The sequence below is a fragment of the Mus musculus genome, chromosome 3 (genome assembly GCF_000001635.26).
Source record: "Mus musculus strain C57BL/6J chromosome 3, GRCm38.p6 C57BL/6J".
NCBI classification, from domain to species: Eukaryota; Metazoa; Chordata; class Mammalia; order Rodentia; family Muridae; genus Mus; species Mus musculus.
The window spans coordinates 96,859,502-96,878,398 of NC_000069.6; the positions used below are offsets into that span (position 1 = coordinate 96,859,502).

General features: G+C 44.2%; 2 protein-coding genes across 8 annotated transcripts in view; one reads left to right on the plus strand and one right to left on the minus strand.

Moving 5' to 3' along the window:
* Pdzk1 (PDZ domain containing 1) overlaps positions 1-11,425 on the plus strand; it is a 41,471-nt gene extending 30,046 nt beyond the window's left edge. For 3 of the 5 annotated variants that reach the window (NM_021517.3, NM_001355710.1, NM_001146001.2), the window contains exons 7-9: positions 8,807-9,031; positions 9,440-9,730; positions 10,609-11,425. In NM_021517.3, the coding sequence (NP_067492.2) occupies positions 8,807-9,031; positions 9,440-9,730; positions 10,609-10,662 (570 nt within the window). In that variant the 3' untranslated portion in view covers positions 10,663-11,425. The remainder of the gene's footprint in view (positions 1-8,806; positions 9,032-9,439; positions 9,731-10,608) is intronic. The other 2 variants (XM_017319675.2, XM_011240178.3) reach the window with 1 other exon arrangement.
* Gpr89 (G protein-coupled receptor 89) overlaps positions 8,797-18,897 on the minus strand; it is a 37,049-nt gene continuing 26,948 nt past the window's right edge. For 2 of the 3 annotated variants that reach the window (XR_375569.4, XM_017319696.2), the window contains exons 11-14: positions 16,127-16,222; positions 13,959-14,048; positions 12,976-13,041; positions 8,797-12,093 (exon numbers count right to left, since the gene is read on the minus strand). Coding sequence is in view for 2 of the 3 variants with exons in the window: in XM_017319696.2 (XP_017175185.1) it covers positions 11,887-12,093; positions 12,976-13,041; positions 13,959-14,048; positions 16,127-16,222 (459 nt within the window). In the remaining variant the exon portion in view is untranslated. The remainder of the gene's footprint in view (positions 12,094-12,975; positions 13,042-13,958; positions 14,049-16,126; positions 16,223-18,897) is intronic. The other variant, NM_026229.4, reaches the window with a different exon arrangement.

Sequence of the window (18,897 nt, forward strand, 5' to 3'; positions counted from 1 at the left end):
TGGGGGATACCAGGCCAATGAGAGACCCTGTCACAGGAAAAGCAAAGATGGAAGGACACCTGAGGAATGACACCCAAGGCTGTCTTCTGCAGACATGTGTGTACCTGCACAACCACAACCACATATATACCCTCCTAATCAGGTTAGGAAGAATAAAACCAAAATGAAATATGGATGCTTTGAAAATACCATTCTAATTTGAAAATAAATAGGAATAGGAAATGCTGGGAGCATATTTGATAATTCAAAAGTTGTCCTGTCCCCACCTCCCCCAAGAAAAAAATGTAAAGTTATGTAACTGGCTCTGAGTTGGTCAGATCAGCCATGGAAGCACTGGTAATGAGGGGCGGGCAAGCTGTCCTGAGCCCCTACTCCCTTGGCTGTAAGGTAGCAGGAAGGGTAGTAGGCAGACTAAATTAACTATTTAGAGCATGTGGGTGTCCTACACATAAGTTCACTGAACTTATACTGTCCAGTCCTGAGAACCTGCTGTGACTAGTCCAGCAACCAAAGAGGTGATGTCAGAGGGGTTGGGAAGACAGCTGGGTGTTACCCTGAAGCAAGAAAGGCTTTAGAGGAGAGGGACAGCCTTGAGAATGTGGAAGGCTGGCAGGCAGCAAGGACTCATTAATGTGTAGCCTGAAAGCACCTGTTTGTTTTAAAAAACTAGAAAAACAATTGGAAAGGTTGTTCCCATGACTTAAGCCAGAGAGGGCTAATTTTGGCTTAAGAACAACTGTAGCTGTCAGAAATGGGCGGCTGACTTTTGCAAGCCAGTTTTGATGTTGTAAGCTGATGCTGGCATTGAGGGTTTTGTTGTAATTCCTGAAAATAAAATCTATGATAGAATAGTCCCAGAATGATGTAAGTATATTTTCCCTGTTTCAGTTAACACGAGAGGGTAGTCTGCCTCACTCTCCAAGGCTGGCGTGGGGGTGGGGTAGGGTGGATCTCTGAGATGCAGTAGCTAATAAGGCAGACACCTCTACAGTTCCTGGTGGGCTAGTTCATGACAGGCTAGACTGAGGACTCAGAAGGCTGGATAAAGCCATCCCGGGTCTTCTTTCGTGCTTGTGTGCTCTGATACCAGCAGCTCATCCCAGGCAGACACAGCTGCTAAGCCTGCTGGGAGTCAGGAGGACTGTGGGGAGGAATGACTTACTAGGTGGTTCCACAGTTGATTCCCCCAGGTGGAGCACTTGCAAAGACTTCACTGAGGGCTGCGTGGGGGCCTGGCTGCCGGCTGGCAGCTGTGGGCTGTTGAGAAGGCAGGCGGGCAGGTGGGCAGGCAGGAGAACCTCAGGTCTCATTTTTGCTAAGCTGCTATAGTGACAAAGTGGACCATGTTTCTCCCTTGTTACTGGATATCTTGTTTTCTAATAAATACCCTGGATACCTGTATCTAAATCTAGCCCCTAACTCAGGCAAAATCCTCAACAAGCTAACTGTATTAAAATAAAAAAATTAAGGATGGGGATTTATCCTAACTGAGGCAGGCACTTTGAGTCTGATCCCTGGTTGCGTGCTGAAATGCTGAGCACGGGCCACAGAACCGTAGTCTCAGCACTGGGGGGTGGGTGGGTGGGTGGGGGCACACTTTGCAGGCCAGGCTACACTACTGCATGAGCAAGCTTCAGGCCACACAGACCTGGTTCAAGAATGAGAAGATGTGTCTGAGGTAACTACTCAAGGGCAGTGGGGAACTGCTGGAGGACACCAGGACAGACAGACAGCAGTGGTGTGCAAGTACAGCATAAGAATAAAAAACAGAGCCGGGCGTGGTGGCGCACACCTTTAATCCCAGCACTCAGGAGGCAGAGGCAGGTAGATCTCTGAGTTCGAGGCCAGCCTGGTCTACAAAGTGAGTTCCAGGACAGCCAGGGCTATACAGAGAAACCCTGTCTCGAAAAACAAAAAAACAAAAAACAAACAAACAAAAAAAAAGAATAAAAAACAAACGACCTTCCCCGCCAGAGGAGAGGTGTTTGCCCAGGAGGGCTCTGCCGGAGCAGGTGGGGGAGCCATCTTGGGTCCCAGATCCCTCCAAGACTAGTCTGCGCAGGTTAGAGTGTGGACTACAGAAGCTACATAGCTTCTGGGACAGGCAGAAGTGACACAGCTTCTGGGACAGGCCCTGTTTCAGGCCTTCATCTTCAGCCAGGAGGCAGGTCTGAACACCAGATATCTGTGCACCTTCCCTGCAAGAGGAGTGCTTGCCTGCAGAGAGTACTCTGGCCACTGAGACTCAGGAGAGAACTAGACTCCCAGGTCTGCTGACAGAGGCTAACAGAATCACAGGAGGAACAAGCTCCAACCAGAGACAACTGTAACAACTAACTCCAGAGATTACCAGATGGCGAAAGGCAAACGTAAGAATCTTACTAATAGAAACCAAGACCACTCACCATCATCAGAACCCAGCACTCCCACCTCAGGTAGTCCTGGATACCCCAACATACCCGTAAAGCAAGACTTGGATTTAAAATCATATCTCTTGATGCTGGTAGAGGAAATCAAGAAGGGCTTTAATAACTCACTTAAAGAAATACAGGAGAACACTGCTAAAGAGGTAGAAGTCCTTAAAGAAATACAGGAAAACACAACCAAACAGGTGATGGAATTGAACAAAACCATTCCAAGACCTAAAAAGGGAAGTAGAAACAATAAAGAAAAGCCAAAGTGAGACAGCGCTGGAGATAGAAACCCTAGGAAAGAAATCTGGAACCACAGAGGCGAGCATCAGCAACAGAATACAAGAGATGGAAGAGAGAATCTCAGGTGCATAAGATTCCATAGAGAACATGGGCACAACAATCAAAGAAAATGCAAAATGCAAAAAGATCCTAACTCAAAACATCCAGGAAATCCAGGACACAATGAGAAAACCAAACCTACAAATAATAGGAATAGATGAGAATGATTTTCAACTTAAAGGGACAGCAAATATCTTCAACAAAATTATAGAAGAAAACTTCCCAAACCTAAAGAAAGAGATGCCCATGAACATACAAGAAGCCTACAGAACTCCAAATAGACTGGACCAGAAAAGAAATTCCTCCCGACACATAATAGTCAGAACAACAAATTCACTAAATAAAGATAGAATATTAAAAGCAGTAAGGGAAAAGGGTCAAGTAACATATAAAGACAGGCCTATTAGAATTACACCAGACTTCTCACCAGAGACTATGAAAGCCAGAAGATCCTGGACAGATGTTATGCAGACACTAAGAGAACACAAATTCCAGCCCAGGCTACTATACCCAGCAAAACTCTCAATTACCATAGATGAAGAAACCAAAGTATTCCATGATAAAACCAAATTCACAAAATATCTTTCCATGAATCCAGCCCTTCAAAGGATAATAAAGGGAAAACACCAACACAAGAATGGAAACTACACCCTAGAAAAAGCAAGAAAGTAATCCTTCAACAAACCTAAAAGAAGACAGCCGCAAGAACAGAATCCCAACTTTAACAACAAAAATAACAGGAAGCAACAATTACTTTTCTTTAATTTCTCTTAACATCAATGGACTTAATTCCCCAATAAAAAGACATAGACTAACAGACTGGCTACACATACAGAACCCAACATTTTGTTGCTTACAGGAAACCCACCTCAGGGAAAAGGACAGACACTACCTCTGAGTGAAAGGCTGGAAAACAATTTTCCAAGCAAATGGTCCGAAGAAACAAGCTGGAGTAGCCATTCTAATATCGAATAAAATTAACTTCCAACCCAAAGTTATCAAAAAAGACAAGGATGGGCACTTCATACTCATCAAAGGTAAAATCTACCAAGATGAACTCTCAATTCTGAATATCTATGCTCCAAATACAAGGGCAGCCACATTCATTAAAGAAACTTTAGTAAAGCTGGACTCCAGAAATTCAAACAACCCCAAAGCACACATTGTACCTCACACAATAATAGTGGGAGACTTCAACACCCCACTCTCATCAATGGACAGATCCTGGAAACAAACTAAACAGAGACACATGGACATTAACAGAAGTTATGAAAGAAATGGATTTAATTGATATCTACAGAACATTTTATCCTAAAACAAAAGGATATACCTTCTCAGAGCCACATGGTACCTCCTCCAAAATTGACCATATAATTGGTCACAAAACCGGCCTGAACAGATACAAAAATATTGAAATTATCCCATGCATCCTATCTGATCACCATAGACTAAGGCTGATCTTCAATAAAACTTAAATAATAGAAAGGCAACATTCACGTGGAAACTGAACAACACTCAATGATTCCTTGGTCAAGAATGAAATAAAGAAATTAAAGACTTTTTAGAGTTTAATGAAAATGAAGCCACAACATACCCAAACTTATGGGACACAATGAAGGCAGTACTAAGAGGAAAACTCATAGCCCTGAGTGCCTCCAGAAAGAAACTAGAGAGAGCACACACTAGCAGCCTGATAGCACACTTAGAAGCTCTAGAACTAAAGGAAGCAAATTCACCCAAGAAGAGTAGACGGCAGGAAATAATCAAACTCAGGGCTGAAATCAACCAAGTGGAAACAAAAAGAACTATTCAAAGAATCAACCAAACCAGGAGCTGTTTCTTTGAGAAAATCAACAAGATAGATAAACCCTTAGCCAGACTCACTAGAGGGCACAGGAACAGTATCCTAATTAACAAAATCAAAAATGAAAAAGGAGACATAACAACAGAACCTAAAGAAATCCAAAACATCATCAGATCCTACTACAAAAGGCTATACTCAACAAAACTAGAAAACCTGGATGAAATGGACAACTTCCTAGACAGATACCAGGTACCAAAGTTAAATCCGGATCAGATTAACAATCTAAACAGTCCCATTTCCCCAAAAGAAATAGAAGCAGTCATTAATAGTCTCCCAATCAAAAAAAGCCCCAGGACCAGATGGGTTTAATGAAGAGTTCTATCAGACCTTCAAAGAAGACCTAATTCCAACTCTTCTCAAAATATTCCACAAAATAGAAACAGAAGGTACTCTACCCAACTCATTCTATGAAGCCACAATTACTGATACCTAAACCACACAAAGATCCAACAAAGAAAGAGAACTTCAGACCAATTCCCCTTAATGAATATCGATGCAAAAATACTCAATAAAATCCTCACAAACCGAATCCAAGAACACATTAAAACGATCATCCATCATGACGAAGTAGGCTTCATCCCAGGGATGCAGGGATGGTTTAATATACGGAAATCCATCAACGTAATACACTATATAAAACTCAAAGACAAAAACCACATGATCATCTCGTTAGATGCCGAGAAAGCACTTGACAAAATCCAACACCCCTTCATGATAAAAGTCTTGGAAAGATCAGGAATTCAAGGCCCATACCTAAACATAATAAAAGCAATCTACAGCAAATCAGTAGCCAACATCAAAGTAAATGGGGAGAAGCTGGAAGCAATCCCACTAAAATCAGGGACTAGGCAAAGCTGCACACTTTCTCCCTACCTATTCAATATAGTACTCGAAGTTCTAGCCTGAGCAATTCGACAACAAAAGGACATCAAGGGGATACAAATTGGAAAGGAAGAAGTCAAAATATCACTATTTGCAGATGATATGATAGTATATATAAGTTACCCCAAAAATTCCACCAGAGAACTCCTAAACATGATAAAAAGCTTCAGTGCAGTAGCTGGATATAAAATTAACTCAAATAAATCAATGGCCTTTCTCTATACAAAGAATAAACAGGCTGAGAAAGAAATTAGGGAAACAACACCCTTCACAATAGTCACAAATAATATAAAATACCTTGGTGTGACTCTAACTAAGGAAGTGAAAGATCTGTATGATAAGAACTTCAAGTCTCTGAAGAAAGAAATTGGAGATTTCAGAAGATGGAAAGATCTCCCATGCTCATGGATTGGCAGGATTAATATTGTAAAAATGGCTAGCCTGCCAAAAGCAATCTACAGATTCAATGCAATCCCCATCAAAATTCCAACTCAATTCTTCACTGAGATAGAAAGGGCAATTTGCAAATTCATCTGGAAAAATGAAAAACCTAGGAAAGCAAAAACTATTCTCAACAATAAAAGAAACTCTGGTGGAATCACCATGCCTGACATTAAGCTGTACTACAGAGCAATTGTGATAAAAACTACTTGGTACTGGTACAGTGACAGACAGACAGATCAATGGAATAGAATTGAAAACCCAGAAATGAACCCACACACCTATGGTCACTTGTTCTTTGACAAGGGAACTAAAACCATCCAGTGGAAAAAAGCATTTTCAACAAATGGTGCTGGCACAACTGGTGGTTATCATCTAGAAGAATGCAAATTGATCCATTCTTATCTCCTTAACAAAGCTCAAGTCTAAGTGGATCAAAGACCTTCACATAAGACCAGAGACACTGAAATTAATAGAGCAGAAAGTGGGGAAAAGCCTCGAAGATATGGGCACAGGGGAAACATTCCTAAACAGAACAGCAATGGCTTGTGCTGTAAGATCAAGAATTGACAAATGGAACCTCATAAAATTGCAAAGCTTCTGTAAGGCAAGAGACACTGTCAATAAGACAAAAGGCCACCAACAGATTGGGAAAGAATTTTTACCAATCCTAAATCTGTTAGAGGACTAATATCCAATATATACAAAGAGCTCAAAAAGCTGGACTCCAGAAATTCAAACAACCCCATTAAAAAAATGGGTTCAGAGCTAAACAAAGAATTCTCAACTGAGGAATACCAAATGACTGAGAAGCACTGAAAAAATGTTCAGCATCCTTAACCATCAGGGAAATGCAAATCAAAACAACCTTGAGATTCCAGCTCACACCAGTCAGAATGGCTAAGATCAAAAATTCAGGTGTTGGCAGATGCTGGCGAGGATGTAGAGAAAGAGGAACACTCCTCCACTGCTGGTGGGATTGCAAGCTTGTACAACCACTCTGGAATTCAGTCTGGAGGTTTCTCAGAAAATTGGACATAATAATACCGGAAGATCCAGCAATACCTCTCCTGGGCATATACCTAGAAGAAGTTGCAACTGGTAATAAGAACACATGCTCCACTATGTTCATAGCAACCTTATTTATAATAGCCAGAAGCTGGAAAGAACCCAGATGTCCCTCAACAGAAGAATGGATACAGAAAATGTGGTACATTTACACAATGGAGTACTACTCAGCTATTAAAAACAATGGATTATGAAATTATTGGGCAAATGGATGTATCTGGAGGATATCATCCTTAGTGAGGTAACCCAATCACAAAAGAAGTCATTAGATATGTACTCACTGATAAGTGGATATTAGCCCAGAAACATAGAACACCCAAGATACAATTTGCAAAACACAAGAAAATCAAGAATAGGGAAGACCAATGGGTGGATACTTCGTTCCTCCTTAGAATAGGGAACAAAATACCCATGAAAGGTGTTACAGAGACAAAGTTTGGAGCTAAGAGGAAAGGATGGACTATCTAGAGAATACCCCACCCGGGGATACATCCCATAATCAGCCATTAAACCCAGACACTATTTGCATATGCCAGAAAGATTTTGCTGAAGGGACCTTGTTATAGCTGTTTCATATGAGGCTATGCCAGTGACTGGCAAATATAGAAGTGGATGCTCACAGTCATTTATAAGATGGAACACAGGAGGCTGTTGAGATGGCTCAGTGTGTAAGAGCAGTGACTGCTCTTCCAAAGGTCCTGAGTTCAAATTCCAGCAACCACATGGTGGCTCACAAACCCCGTAATAAGTTCTGATGCCCTCTTCTGGCGCGCCTGAAGACAGCTACAGTGTTCTTTATAATAATAAATAAATCTTATTAAAAAAAAAAAGATGGAACACAGGGCCCCCAATGGAGAAGCTAGAGAAAGTACCCAAGGAGCTGAAGAGGTCTGCAACCCTATAGGTGGAACAACAATATGAACTAACCAGTACCCCCAGAGCTCCTGTCTCTAGCTACATATGTAGCAGAAGATGGCCTAGTTGGCCATCACTGGGAAGAGAGGCCCCTTGGTATTGCAAATTTTATATGCCCCCGTACAGGGGAATGCCAGGGCCAAGAAGCGGGAGTGGGTGTAGGGGAGCAGGGCAGGTGGAGGGTATAGGGAACTTTTGGGATAGCATTTAAAATATATATAAAGAAAATATCTAATAAAAATACAAAATATATATATATAAAAAGAATAAAAAACAAACGAGTTAAGCTTGGCGTTCTGTCTCTGTCACGGCCGCCATTGCTTCCTACACGGCCTTGGCTGTGAAAATGAGAGGACCAAGCATACTTACAGACAGGGGGAAGCCCGCCACGAGAGGTGCCAAGATCATTAAACAGCAGCCCTGGGAGACGGAAGCTGGGGGATGGGATTCACTTGTGCCACCGTATGGGCACCTCTCTCATTATCAGTGTGTAGAGCTGGTTCTCACAAAACTCATCACAAAAATGTTTTGTCCTTTAGTACTGAAGGGCAGGGAGAACAGGGCCTTGGGGTAGTCCCTCAAAGGTGTCTCCCAAAGGGGAGTGTAGACAGTGCGCAGTGTCCTGCCTGCCTTTGTGGGGAAAAGCTTGTAACACCATGAGACAGCTCTGGGGTCTGGTGCAGAACTGTGCACTGTTTCTGTTATGCACATGTATGTGTCTGTGCACGTTTCTACCTTCTCTGGCAGTAGGAAAGAAACTTTAGACTCTCCCCTCCTCCTGTTGAGGAGGAGCATACATGTGAGACACCCTGTGTATTAAGCCATGACATTCAGTGACGTGTAATTGCTCAGATGTATATTTTTTCCCCTTTATTTTCCAAAGGCTCGGTTCTCTCCACTTCTTTACTGCCAAAGTCAAGAACTGCCTAATGGTTCTGTCAAGGAAGGCCCAGCTCCGATCCCTGCTCCTCTGGAGGCCACAGGCTCAGAGCCCACAGAGGACGCGGAGGGTCACAAGCCCAAGCTCTGCAGGCTGCTTAAAGAGGACGATAGCTACGGCTTTCACCTGAATGCCATTCGGGGTCAGCCTGGCTCCTTTGTCAAAGAGGTATGGTGACTAGTTCTGACAGCTCAGCAAACAGCCAATTAGGATGGGATTTTTTTTTCAGTGCAAGCCACAAGTCTCCGTGACACTAACAGTGGTCACACTTGGAAGTCCGCCTCTGAGAGTGCTCCTTGCCCACTGCTGTGGATGTGCACGGTGCCTGAACCCTGTAGGGGAGAGCAATGAGACCACCCTGTAGCTTCCAAGTTGGGATCCTAAGATGGGGGCGTGATGCCTTCAGCCCAGCACATGTTCAGTGCAGTGCTTTGCCAGTGTGGCTGAGCCCAGTGGAGTTCAGGGTGTATAGGCCATAAAGGAGCGCAGTTAACAAGTGTTGAGGCTGTTCAGGAGGGAAGCTGCCCGGCACGCCTTCTTCCATGCTTGGAACCGACTCAGAACCTCTGTTCACAGGTACAGCAGGGTGGCCCTGCTGACAAGGCTGGGCTGGAGAATGAGGACGTCATCATCGAAGTGAACGGGGAGAACGTGCAAGAGGAACCCTACGACAGAGTGGTGGAGAGAATCAAGAGCAGCGGGAAGCACGTCACTCTGTTGGTCTGTGGAAAGATGGCCTACAGCTACTTCCAAGCTAAGAAAATCCCCATCGTTTCCTCCATGGCCGAGCCCCTGGTGGCTGGCCCTGATGAAAAAGGAGAGACGTCTGCGGAGTCCGAGCATGACGCCCACCCAGCAAAAGACCGAGTGAGTGGTGGCCCTGCTTCCCTGGGGTAGTCCCCAGCCAGTGCCTCATGCCTATGCTTCCCAGTGACACAGGGTGGCCAACCTGCCAGGGTTTTGTGACAAAGGAGGCATTATGAGGACAAATTTATTGTCTTCTTAGAAATGTGGCCTCACTGTGGAGCCCAGGCTGGTGTAGAACTTGCAATCCTCTTGTCTTAGCCTCCTGAGTGCCAGGCTTGTGGTGTGTCATTATTTTTTTAGCATGCAGTTGGCAGTTAGTAAGTGAAATCAGTTTATCAAAATCATGGAGACCACCGAAGAACCTGACCTGATTACGCAGGACCAGTTCCTGGCTCTGTGCTCCAGATTTCCGACTTATAAAACATGGACAATGTGTACAGTTGTTTTCAGAAGTGTTTAAACTGTGCCTGGCTCACAGTAAGTAAAAACAGAGAGAGAGGCTTAGACTCCATGTTTAGTAAGTGTCAGGAATTACAATTATTTTTGTCAGAAGAATTTTTTTCTGGTCAATTTTCTCTTCATGGATAAATTTGAGTTTCAAAAGTAAACTGACATCCAAATTCATAGAAGGAGATTTATAGGAATCAGGCCTCCTATGAAAAGTCACTATAGTTTTCTACTGTATTTAATACTGCTGATAGGTCATGCCAATTATAGTACTAATCTGGCCTTATAGAAAACTGATGGTCTATGTGTATGTTGGTATATACACAGACAATGAGAAACTTGTTTGTGTTAAACAGTAATCTGGAAGCAAGTCAAGTGAAGATTCGGATTACATCTAGAGGTGCCTGGCTCTCTGACTTAAGGCATGCCAGCTCTAGATCAGCCTTGCTCTTTCCTGCTGCAGTAAACCCTTGTCTTTTTCCTTTGCACAGACTCTCAGCACAGCCTCGCACTCTTCGTCTAACTCTGAAGACACGGAGATGTGAAGAGAACAAATGATGCTTCCTCTTGAGGGCCCAGGAACTGCCTCTCCGAGGAATGAGCCCTGCCGACCCCGTCAGACCTCCTCTGGACCATCTGTCCCCCAGACTGTCTGTTGTTGTAAGGGCTGCTACTGCAGGTTGCTTATTTAAGCTCAACTTAGCCAGAGGAGGGACCAGGTTCAGGGTCTTTCTATGTGGTATCTTCCAAAGTGCAACTTTTCACTTCTGTTGATGAGACCTCTTCCTTCTGCAGGCTTGAGCACCTGGGATGATTCACTGTCCATGTGAGCGCTGCTAATTAAAGAATCAAGCAGATGCCTGTTATAGAAGTGTGCTTTTGTAGCAATGCTGTGGCTGAGCAGCATTGCTAAGTGCTTCTGAGTTGTTTGCAACTTCCCTGTTGGCTAATAGAATCCGAATAGTGTCTTTGTTCCATACAAACATTTCATGCTTTCTCATTTGCTTCCAGAAGCCCAAAACATGCAAAATACACACTGTGGTCTTAGTAATAAAGGGAGGCTTCCAGGAAATATACTTCAGCATTTTCTTATGTTACATTTGAGTATTAAAAAAAAACCTCAACACCTTCCTTTTACTGTCGGAGGGCTTATGTTTCAGAACAGGAAAGGGCTTGTTCCAGTTAACGTCTACCTCCAGCGCTGAGGCAGAGGGAAAGCCAACCCGAGCCAGCCACTGCTGGATTAGCACGGAACATTCACTCTTCTCTAATTTAAGAGGAAATAAAGATTGGTATACCTAAAATCTATTTGGTAAAATCTATCTGTTGCCTATCACCCCTTTCTCAGAAAAGAAGAAACAACCTTTTGGTTATTTTTACGGGGTAAAGTTGGGTGAGGGGAGAGATGCATTTCACGTCAGACCACAATAGCATAACACCAAGCTGTGCTGGACAAGTGACCCCAAGGCCAGAGTGTTACAAACTGACTTTACTAGCATTTTCGAGGGAAGCCGTGTAGTCAGGATTTCCGGGGTATCCTCATGCTCTGGCCCTCTCCTCCTCACTGCACAGCCTCAGATCCATGCGGCTCCCTGCTGAATGCTGCGGGTTTTCTTCTTGTGCCTCAGTCGAAGTGACTCCAGTATCTCAGGAGGAAGTAGGCGTGTGCCTGAGGCAGAACAGAACTCGCAGCTCTGCCTGTGTAAAGAGCTGTAGGCTCTGGTCTCCCCACTGTGTCTCCTTTCCTGAAGTTGGCAGGGAGTCTGAGTTCAGGGGGCCATATGCTTCTCTGGTGCCTGTTTGTGAGCCAGATAGAGGAACAATATGCTGGAGAGGGCACTGACCAGGAAGATGACATCAAACCAACGGTGATAGAAGTTGAACTGAAGCTCCCCGAGGACCTCTGTGATTATGGTGCGGTACTCCGGGGGCATGCTCATTCGGATCAGCAGTACAGAGGACACGAAGTACATACCCTGCAAAGTCGAGCCAAGTAATTCAGAAGTTACTCTGTTTTGAGGGGCAAGCCAGTGCAAACTTTAAGTTATTTATTGGGGCTGGAAAGAGAGCACAGTAGTTAAGGCTGACTACGTTTTCATCATGGGCTTGATTCCTAGCAGCCCATGGTGGCTCACACCACCTGTACCTCTAGTCCCAGGGGTCTAACACCCTCTTCCAGCCTCTATGGCATCAGGCACACACCTGGTTTATATACATACAAGTAAGCAAAACACCGATACACATAACATTTCTTAAATTATTTGTGCACATAGGTGTATTGGCGTGCATCTTCTTCAGTGTGTGTGTAGTCAGAGGTTAATTTGCCAGGGTTGGTTCACTCCTCTACCATGTGGGTCTGGGTACTGAACACAGGTCATCAGGCCTGGAGGCTACCACCTTTAGCAGCCACAGAGCAAGCCATTGTATGGGCCCAACTTAAACCATTTAATTTTTTTTCCTGGGCTGGAGAACTGGCTCAGTAGTTACATGTGCACGTACTGTTTTTGTAGATAACCCAACTTTGGTTCCCAGAACATTCATTGGGATCAGATACCCTCTTTGAGAGTCAATGGGCAACTGGATTCACATGTATACACATAAACACATAACCCCTCTCTTTCCCCAAAGAAAACAAAAACCAAACCCCAAGCATTTCTAAGCTGTATGTAGTGGTGCATGCATGCTTGAAGTCTCAGCACTTCAGAGACAGATCAGGAGTTCAAGGCCACCCTTCTTTACATAGATTATTTGAAGCCAATATGGACCACGTAGACTTTGTTTTAACAAAAACCCTCCCCAACAAAATCACATTTTGGGCACTCAACAACTGTAGACACAAAGGCAGTCAATAAACTTACCATTATCTGCGCTAACAGCAGGACGATGACGTTGGAGGACTTGCTGCTGGAGATGGCATAAAAGAACTGTGGAGGAAGGGAGAGAGATGAGCGCAGTGGTGCAGTAGGCTCTGCTCATGACAATGTGCTGCAGCCACCCTCTTTCGTGGCACAAAAAGTACAGCAGGCTCGGGAGGCAAGGCTACAGAGAGGGCCTTCAAATACAACACAAACCAGTTTCCCCAGATAGTTGGTGGTTTCATCTGACTCAACAAGGGAACCTTGGCTGTTGAGTTTCAGAAGCTGTAACGCCCCGCCCGGCATCACCACAACACTGACCAGCAATCTGGGAGCACTCCAGGCACCTGCAGCTGTCAAGGGGTCCGAGTTCTTCCCTCCCTATCTCTTTCCTTTCAGTGTCTGGATCACAAGGGAGGACCCACTTTTCATCACCACATGACCTGGTTTATGCTGCAAAGAAAGAGCTGCATGCTCTGTCCTCCACTTCCATTGTCTTCCTCTCTGTGGTTTACAATCACTGGAACCTTGAATGTCCATCTCAGTCATTTTTTTCTTTCTTTTTTTGTTTTTTGTTTTTTCAAGACAGGGTTTTTTCTGTGTAGCCCTGGCTGTCCTGGAACTCACGCTGTAGACCAGGCTGGCCTCGAACTCAGAAATCCGCCTGCCTCTGCCTCCCAAGTGCTGGGATTAAAGGTGTGTGCCACCACACCCGGCTTCATTTTTTTCCTATGTACCTGCTGAATCCCCTGTGACAAGCTTGGTTATAGATGATCCGACAGATCAATGAACAGAATGGACCCTTCATTACCTTTGGAATGGATCTGTGGCTGGTAGATATTGTCATACGTTACCCACGACTTACAGAAAGGTCTTTTTCTTTGGTGTGTGTGTGTGTCGCCTGAGTTGTTCAGACTGTTGCTGAGGATCTAACTCAGAAGTCATGCAATTAAATAACGGCCTTTAAACTGGGTGACACGACATACCTTGGTGAGTGTGATCAGCAGTCCTCTGATGGATGTGACAATGATTATTCCAACCAGAATGAAGGAGATGTGCTGAGACCAGAACTTCACCTGCCATGAGAACAGAAGGAGAGGCTATTATACTTCCGGGCAGCGTGGGAGCTGATGTGAACTGTGGTGACTTACAAGACAGAGTCTATCAGTCCTCCTGGCTGCTTCTGAAGCAAACACCTACAGGTGGTAGATACCCATGGGAAGACTGTACTGGATCCCTAGTCAGCTGACTCAATCAAGTCTTAAGGGTCAGCCAGCCAGTGGAGAGAGGTGGGCGGAAAACACTCATCACCAGAAGCCCATAGCTGATGACATGCTCCTCCTGGAGAAGCGAGAGGACGGGGTGAGGACAGAACTGAGCAGCACCTGACTGCTCTCAGTGCTATGGAGAAAGGATCACTGACTACAGCACTGCCAGGAGTAAAGACCAAGGAAATCACAGGAAGATTGCACAAGGATTCTTGGGACTCTCACTTGAGGCACACATTGGAGTTCTCTTCTGCTGCACTGCTTGACAGGGAGAAGCAGTTTTGGGAACCTGTGCTTGCCTGTTCTCAGGCATGTGAGGCCAGGGCTGCATCAACATCTAAAAAGCTCGTTATTCTGAGAATGGCCATGGAAGAAGTACATGTGTCATGGGTGGACCAGATACATAGGAGCAGTGACAGAGTGCTCACCTCTAAAAGTGTAGCCCAGTAAAAAAAAAAAAATTATAGCCAGGCATGGTGGTGCACTCCTTTAATCCCAGTACTTGGGAGGCAGAGGCTGGTGGATTTCTGAGTTTGAGGCCAGCCTGGTTTACAAAGTGAGTTCTAGGATAGCCAGGGCTACACAGAGAAACCCTGTCTCGAAAAAACCAAAAAAAAAAAAAAAAAAAACCCAAGAAAACGTGAGATTTATCTGAGATTACCTGCCTCTGCCTCCCTAGTGCCTCACTCCCAGTGAGCCCAGCAAGCCCGGAGATATTTAAATGAGAAAAATCACACAGGCATCAATAATAAAGTTCATGGACCACTGGACGTGTGGATGACCTGAAGGATCAGATGCCACAATGGCACACGCAGAAAGAATATGTTGCTGAGTTAGCATTAAAATTGAGTCCTTTAAGGCTGGGGTGAGAGGGATTGCTGTAAAAGCAGGAAGACTTGAGCTGACACTCTAAGCACTCACATAAAGGTTGGGCATGGCCACATGCACCTGTGACACCAGCGTCGGGAGCTAGGGACAGGCAGATTCTGGGAATGTTGGCTGGTGCTGCTAAAATGTCAATTTCAGTGAGAGATCCTTATTAAAAGTTTAGGTGGAGAGAAGCTACCCACAGCTGTGTCCTTGCCTCCACCCTGAGGCCTGTGAATCTGAGGCCATCCTCAAAGGGCTAAAGCATCCTTGGCGGTGTGTCTTCAGGGCTGCAGCCCAGTTTGCTGCCTTTCAGATGGAGGACACGCTATGCTGAGATGGGGTCCAAGGGCAGTACACACCCCTCAGCTCAGCTCAGAGTAAGCTAAACAGTCCACACCGGGACAAAGAAATGTGACACCCGTCCTACTATTAACAGTTCATCAGCCTGAATGATGTCATCTGGAAATACATCATACTCTGAATACACACACTGACCTCGAGATCAGCTGTGTTTATGAAATAGGAAGAAGTGTTCTTAAAAATAAACAAACAAACTCTATTTTATACATAGCTAACAAATCAACTTTGGTCCAAGGTCCACCTTACATGACTGATAAAGATTGTTTCTTTATCATTTCTGTTCTACTTCAGAACACTAATTAGTTGTTAATTTTCTACCAGGAGATCAAAGGTGAGCTGTGAGTTTGCAGAGCTTGTTGAATATCACAGAGAAAGAGCTGGGTACTTGGCAGGAGAAACTGGCTGAGTGGTAGTGGCTGTGGGCAGGCCAAGGGGAACCTGTAGCTACAGGAAGTACCCATGAAGATCAGAACCAGTCTCGGCTTACAGTTTTACAATAAGAAAGCTAAACTTGGTTATTTACAAATGTGCTGTGTAAGCTGTCAACACTTATAGAGGACAAATGGTCCCAAAGTTCAGGAGTTAAAGCCAGAGCGTCAGGCTATGGCGGGATGGAGCAGAAGAAAACTTAAACCAGGATCTAGCATGGCTCTTACGTCAAACTGGATTCCCAGATAATTCACAGTGATCTCGATGCCTCTGGTGACAGGGTCAGTTTTCCCAACTCGATCAAGAACAATATTGATGGTAGCCTGCAAGACAGAACTTACATTAGAACACCTTCCATTACCGACTCCAAGAGTGACACCCGCCCTGTTGTCTCAGGGAGCAAAGGCACTTGCCACCAAGCCTGGCAACCTGAATCCAATCCCTGGGACCCACATGGTGGAAGGAAAGAAATAGCCCCTATAAACTGTCCTCTGACTGCCACACATGCCCTGTGTCACATGTGCCTGAACACATACTAAACACACAAAATAAACAATTAAAAAATTAATTTAAAAAACCAACATGATTCCACATGAATTAATGAACATATCTTACACGATGATGTTTCCCAAAATACAATTAAATTTACTTCCAATCTAAAGCACGAACAGGAAATCTATTTTGTTTACTCACAAAGGCAAATGAGTCCATGTCTCCTATTTATTTTCTATGAAGAGTCGAGGGCAATAAAGCAAATGCACTTGTGATTCAGAGGTCAGAAGGTTACATTCTGGTGAATGAAGTCAGAGTAAGAGCCAACAAATGGGGCTGGAGAGATGGCTCAATGGTTAAGAGCACTGGTTGTTCTTCCTAAAGGACCCAGTTCAATTCCCAGCACCCACATGGCAGCTCACAACTATCTGTAACTTCAGCTCCAGGGGTCCTGACCCCCTCACACCAATGCACATAAAATAAAATAAAATAAAATAAAATAAAATAAAATAAAATAAAATAAAATAAAATATTTAAAAACAAGAGCCAACAAATGCCAAGGTCATTTCCGGTGCTAGTTCTGTGACTGCTCTAAGCAAAGTCAGAGCAGTATGGCTGTCAAGCTAACAAATGAGATCACTTGGGATGAAAGACACCCCATTCATCCCAGTGGAGGCAGCTTAAAAACTAGGAGGGCAAGAAGAGGGTTGACAAATGCCAAGCCAACAGCCACATGGGAGCTTTAAATCTGGCCATCAACAGCAACACTAAATGTAGAGTCTAAATCACAGGTCAGCAAACTCAGCATCTATCGTGTGACAGCAGCCGTGGCAATGAAGGGACAGGCTTAGCTCTGTGCCCACAAAACCTTATTCACACAGGCAAAGCGGTCCTGGGTTTGCCTGTGAAATGGCAGACTGTCAAACAAATAGAAACAAACAAACAAACAAAAAAATCAAAACCTGACCGCTGTATATGTTGTCTACAAGAAACTCACTTTAACTATGAAGATATCAATAGGTTACAAGTAAAAGGGTGGAATAGGATCTATTACACCAGCAGCATTCATCCACAAAGGTGAAGTGTCTCTGTTAATCAATAAGTAGTCACAGCAGAAACACTGTCAGTGTGGAGTTAGAATTTTATAAACACAAAGGATGTATAGGTTCTATATGTTCTATAGTTCATAAATATCTTCAGACTGTTACAGTGAAACCCATTATTTCATACATTAACGAAAAATTAACAACATTAAAAAGTAATGCATTATACATCTCAGAATGTCTCAAAGAGAGGACTCAAGATGGAAGAACTGCCGCCGAGGGGGATGGCGCAGAGGGGGACGGCACCTCGCCTGGAACTGATCATTACTCAGAGCATCACACTGCACCTCATATAGTCTGCAAGTATATGCCAATCAAAAGTGACAAAAAACATGGGAGCTGAGTGTGGTGGCACATGTCTGCAATCCCAGCACTTGGAAGCCAGAGACAGGTGAGTCTCTATGAGTTCAAGGCCAACCTGGTCTACACAGTGAGTTCCAGGTTAGCCAAGGCTATATAGTGAAACCCTGTCTCAAAACAAACAAAATCCAAAAAGTGTAGGTCAAAAGATAAAGAACAAAGCTTCACAGTGGACGGAGCACACTTCTAGGTACACTGAGACAACAAATGAAGAGAGAAATAGGAAGCCATTTGGGACTGACATATACATCGGGGTGACATGCTGTTAAAATAAGACATTTACAGCAAAGAACAGCTTTCTTGGCAAAGTCTCCGATCAAAGACCTTAGTCATCACTGTAAGATCTGATTCAAAACAAGTATGAGGGAGGAATGAAGGGCCGCACACAAACTGGTGAAACAGGAAGCAGGAAAAGTTATCACACTTCCAACCAGTTCTCTAAAAAGTTCAATAAAAATCAATAAAACTCTATGAAGAAAAGAAAGAAAGAGGGAGGGAGGGAGGGAGGGAGGGAGAGAGAGAGAGAGAGAGAGAAAGAGAGAGAGAGAGAGAGAGAAGAGAAAAGAGAAGACAAGACTACAAGTTACCAATATCAGGAATGAGAGTGACTGCCTCACAGCCATTAAGAGAGCTATGACAAAAGACAATGCCAGCGAGATGGCTCAGCTGTAAAACCACATAGCTGTACAAGCCTGACCACCTGAATTCAAACCCTAGAACCATGAAAAGCTGGATACAGTGGTATCTGGTGGATATAACCGTAATTCCAACACTCCTACTGCAAGATGGGAGGCAGAGGGAGAATCGCTTGAAAGCCCATAGGCCAGCAAGCCTGGGTATGTACATCAGCAGAGACAAGAGACTGTCAATACAAGGGAACAGACTCACGAAAGTCCTCTGCACTGTGCAAAGGCATCAGTAAGAAACTCAGAGTCTCAACCCAGAGAGAGCCTGAGCTTGAACTCTCCACTTCTTCCGTCTCTCTGTAGCTTCTGGCTTCTGGCCTGCCTGTAATCTGTCTGTGAGTCTGAATCTGTGCCTGC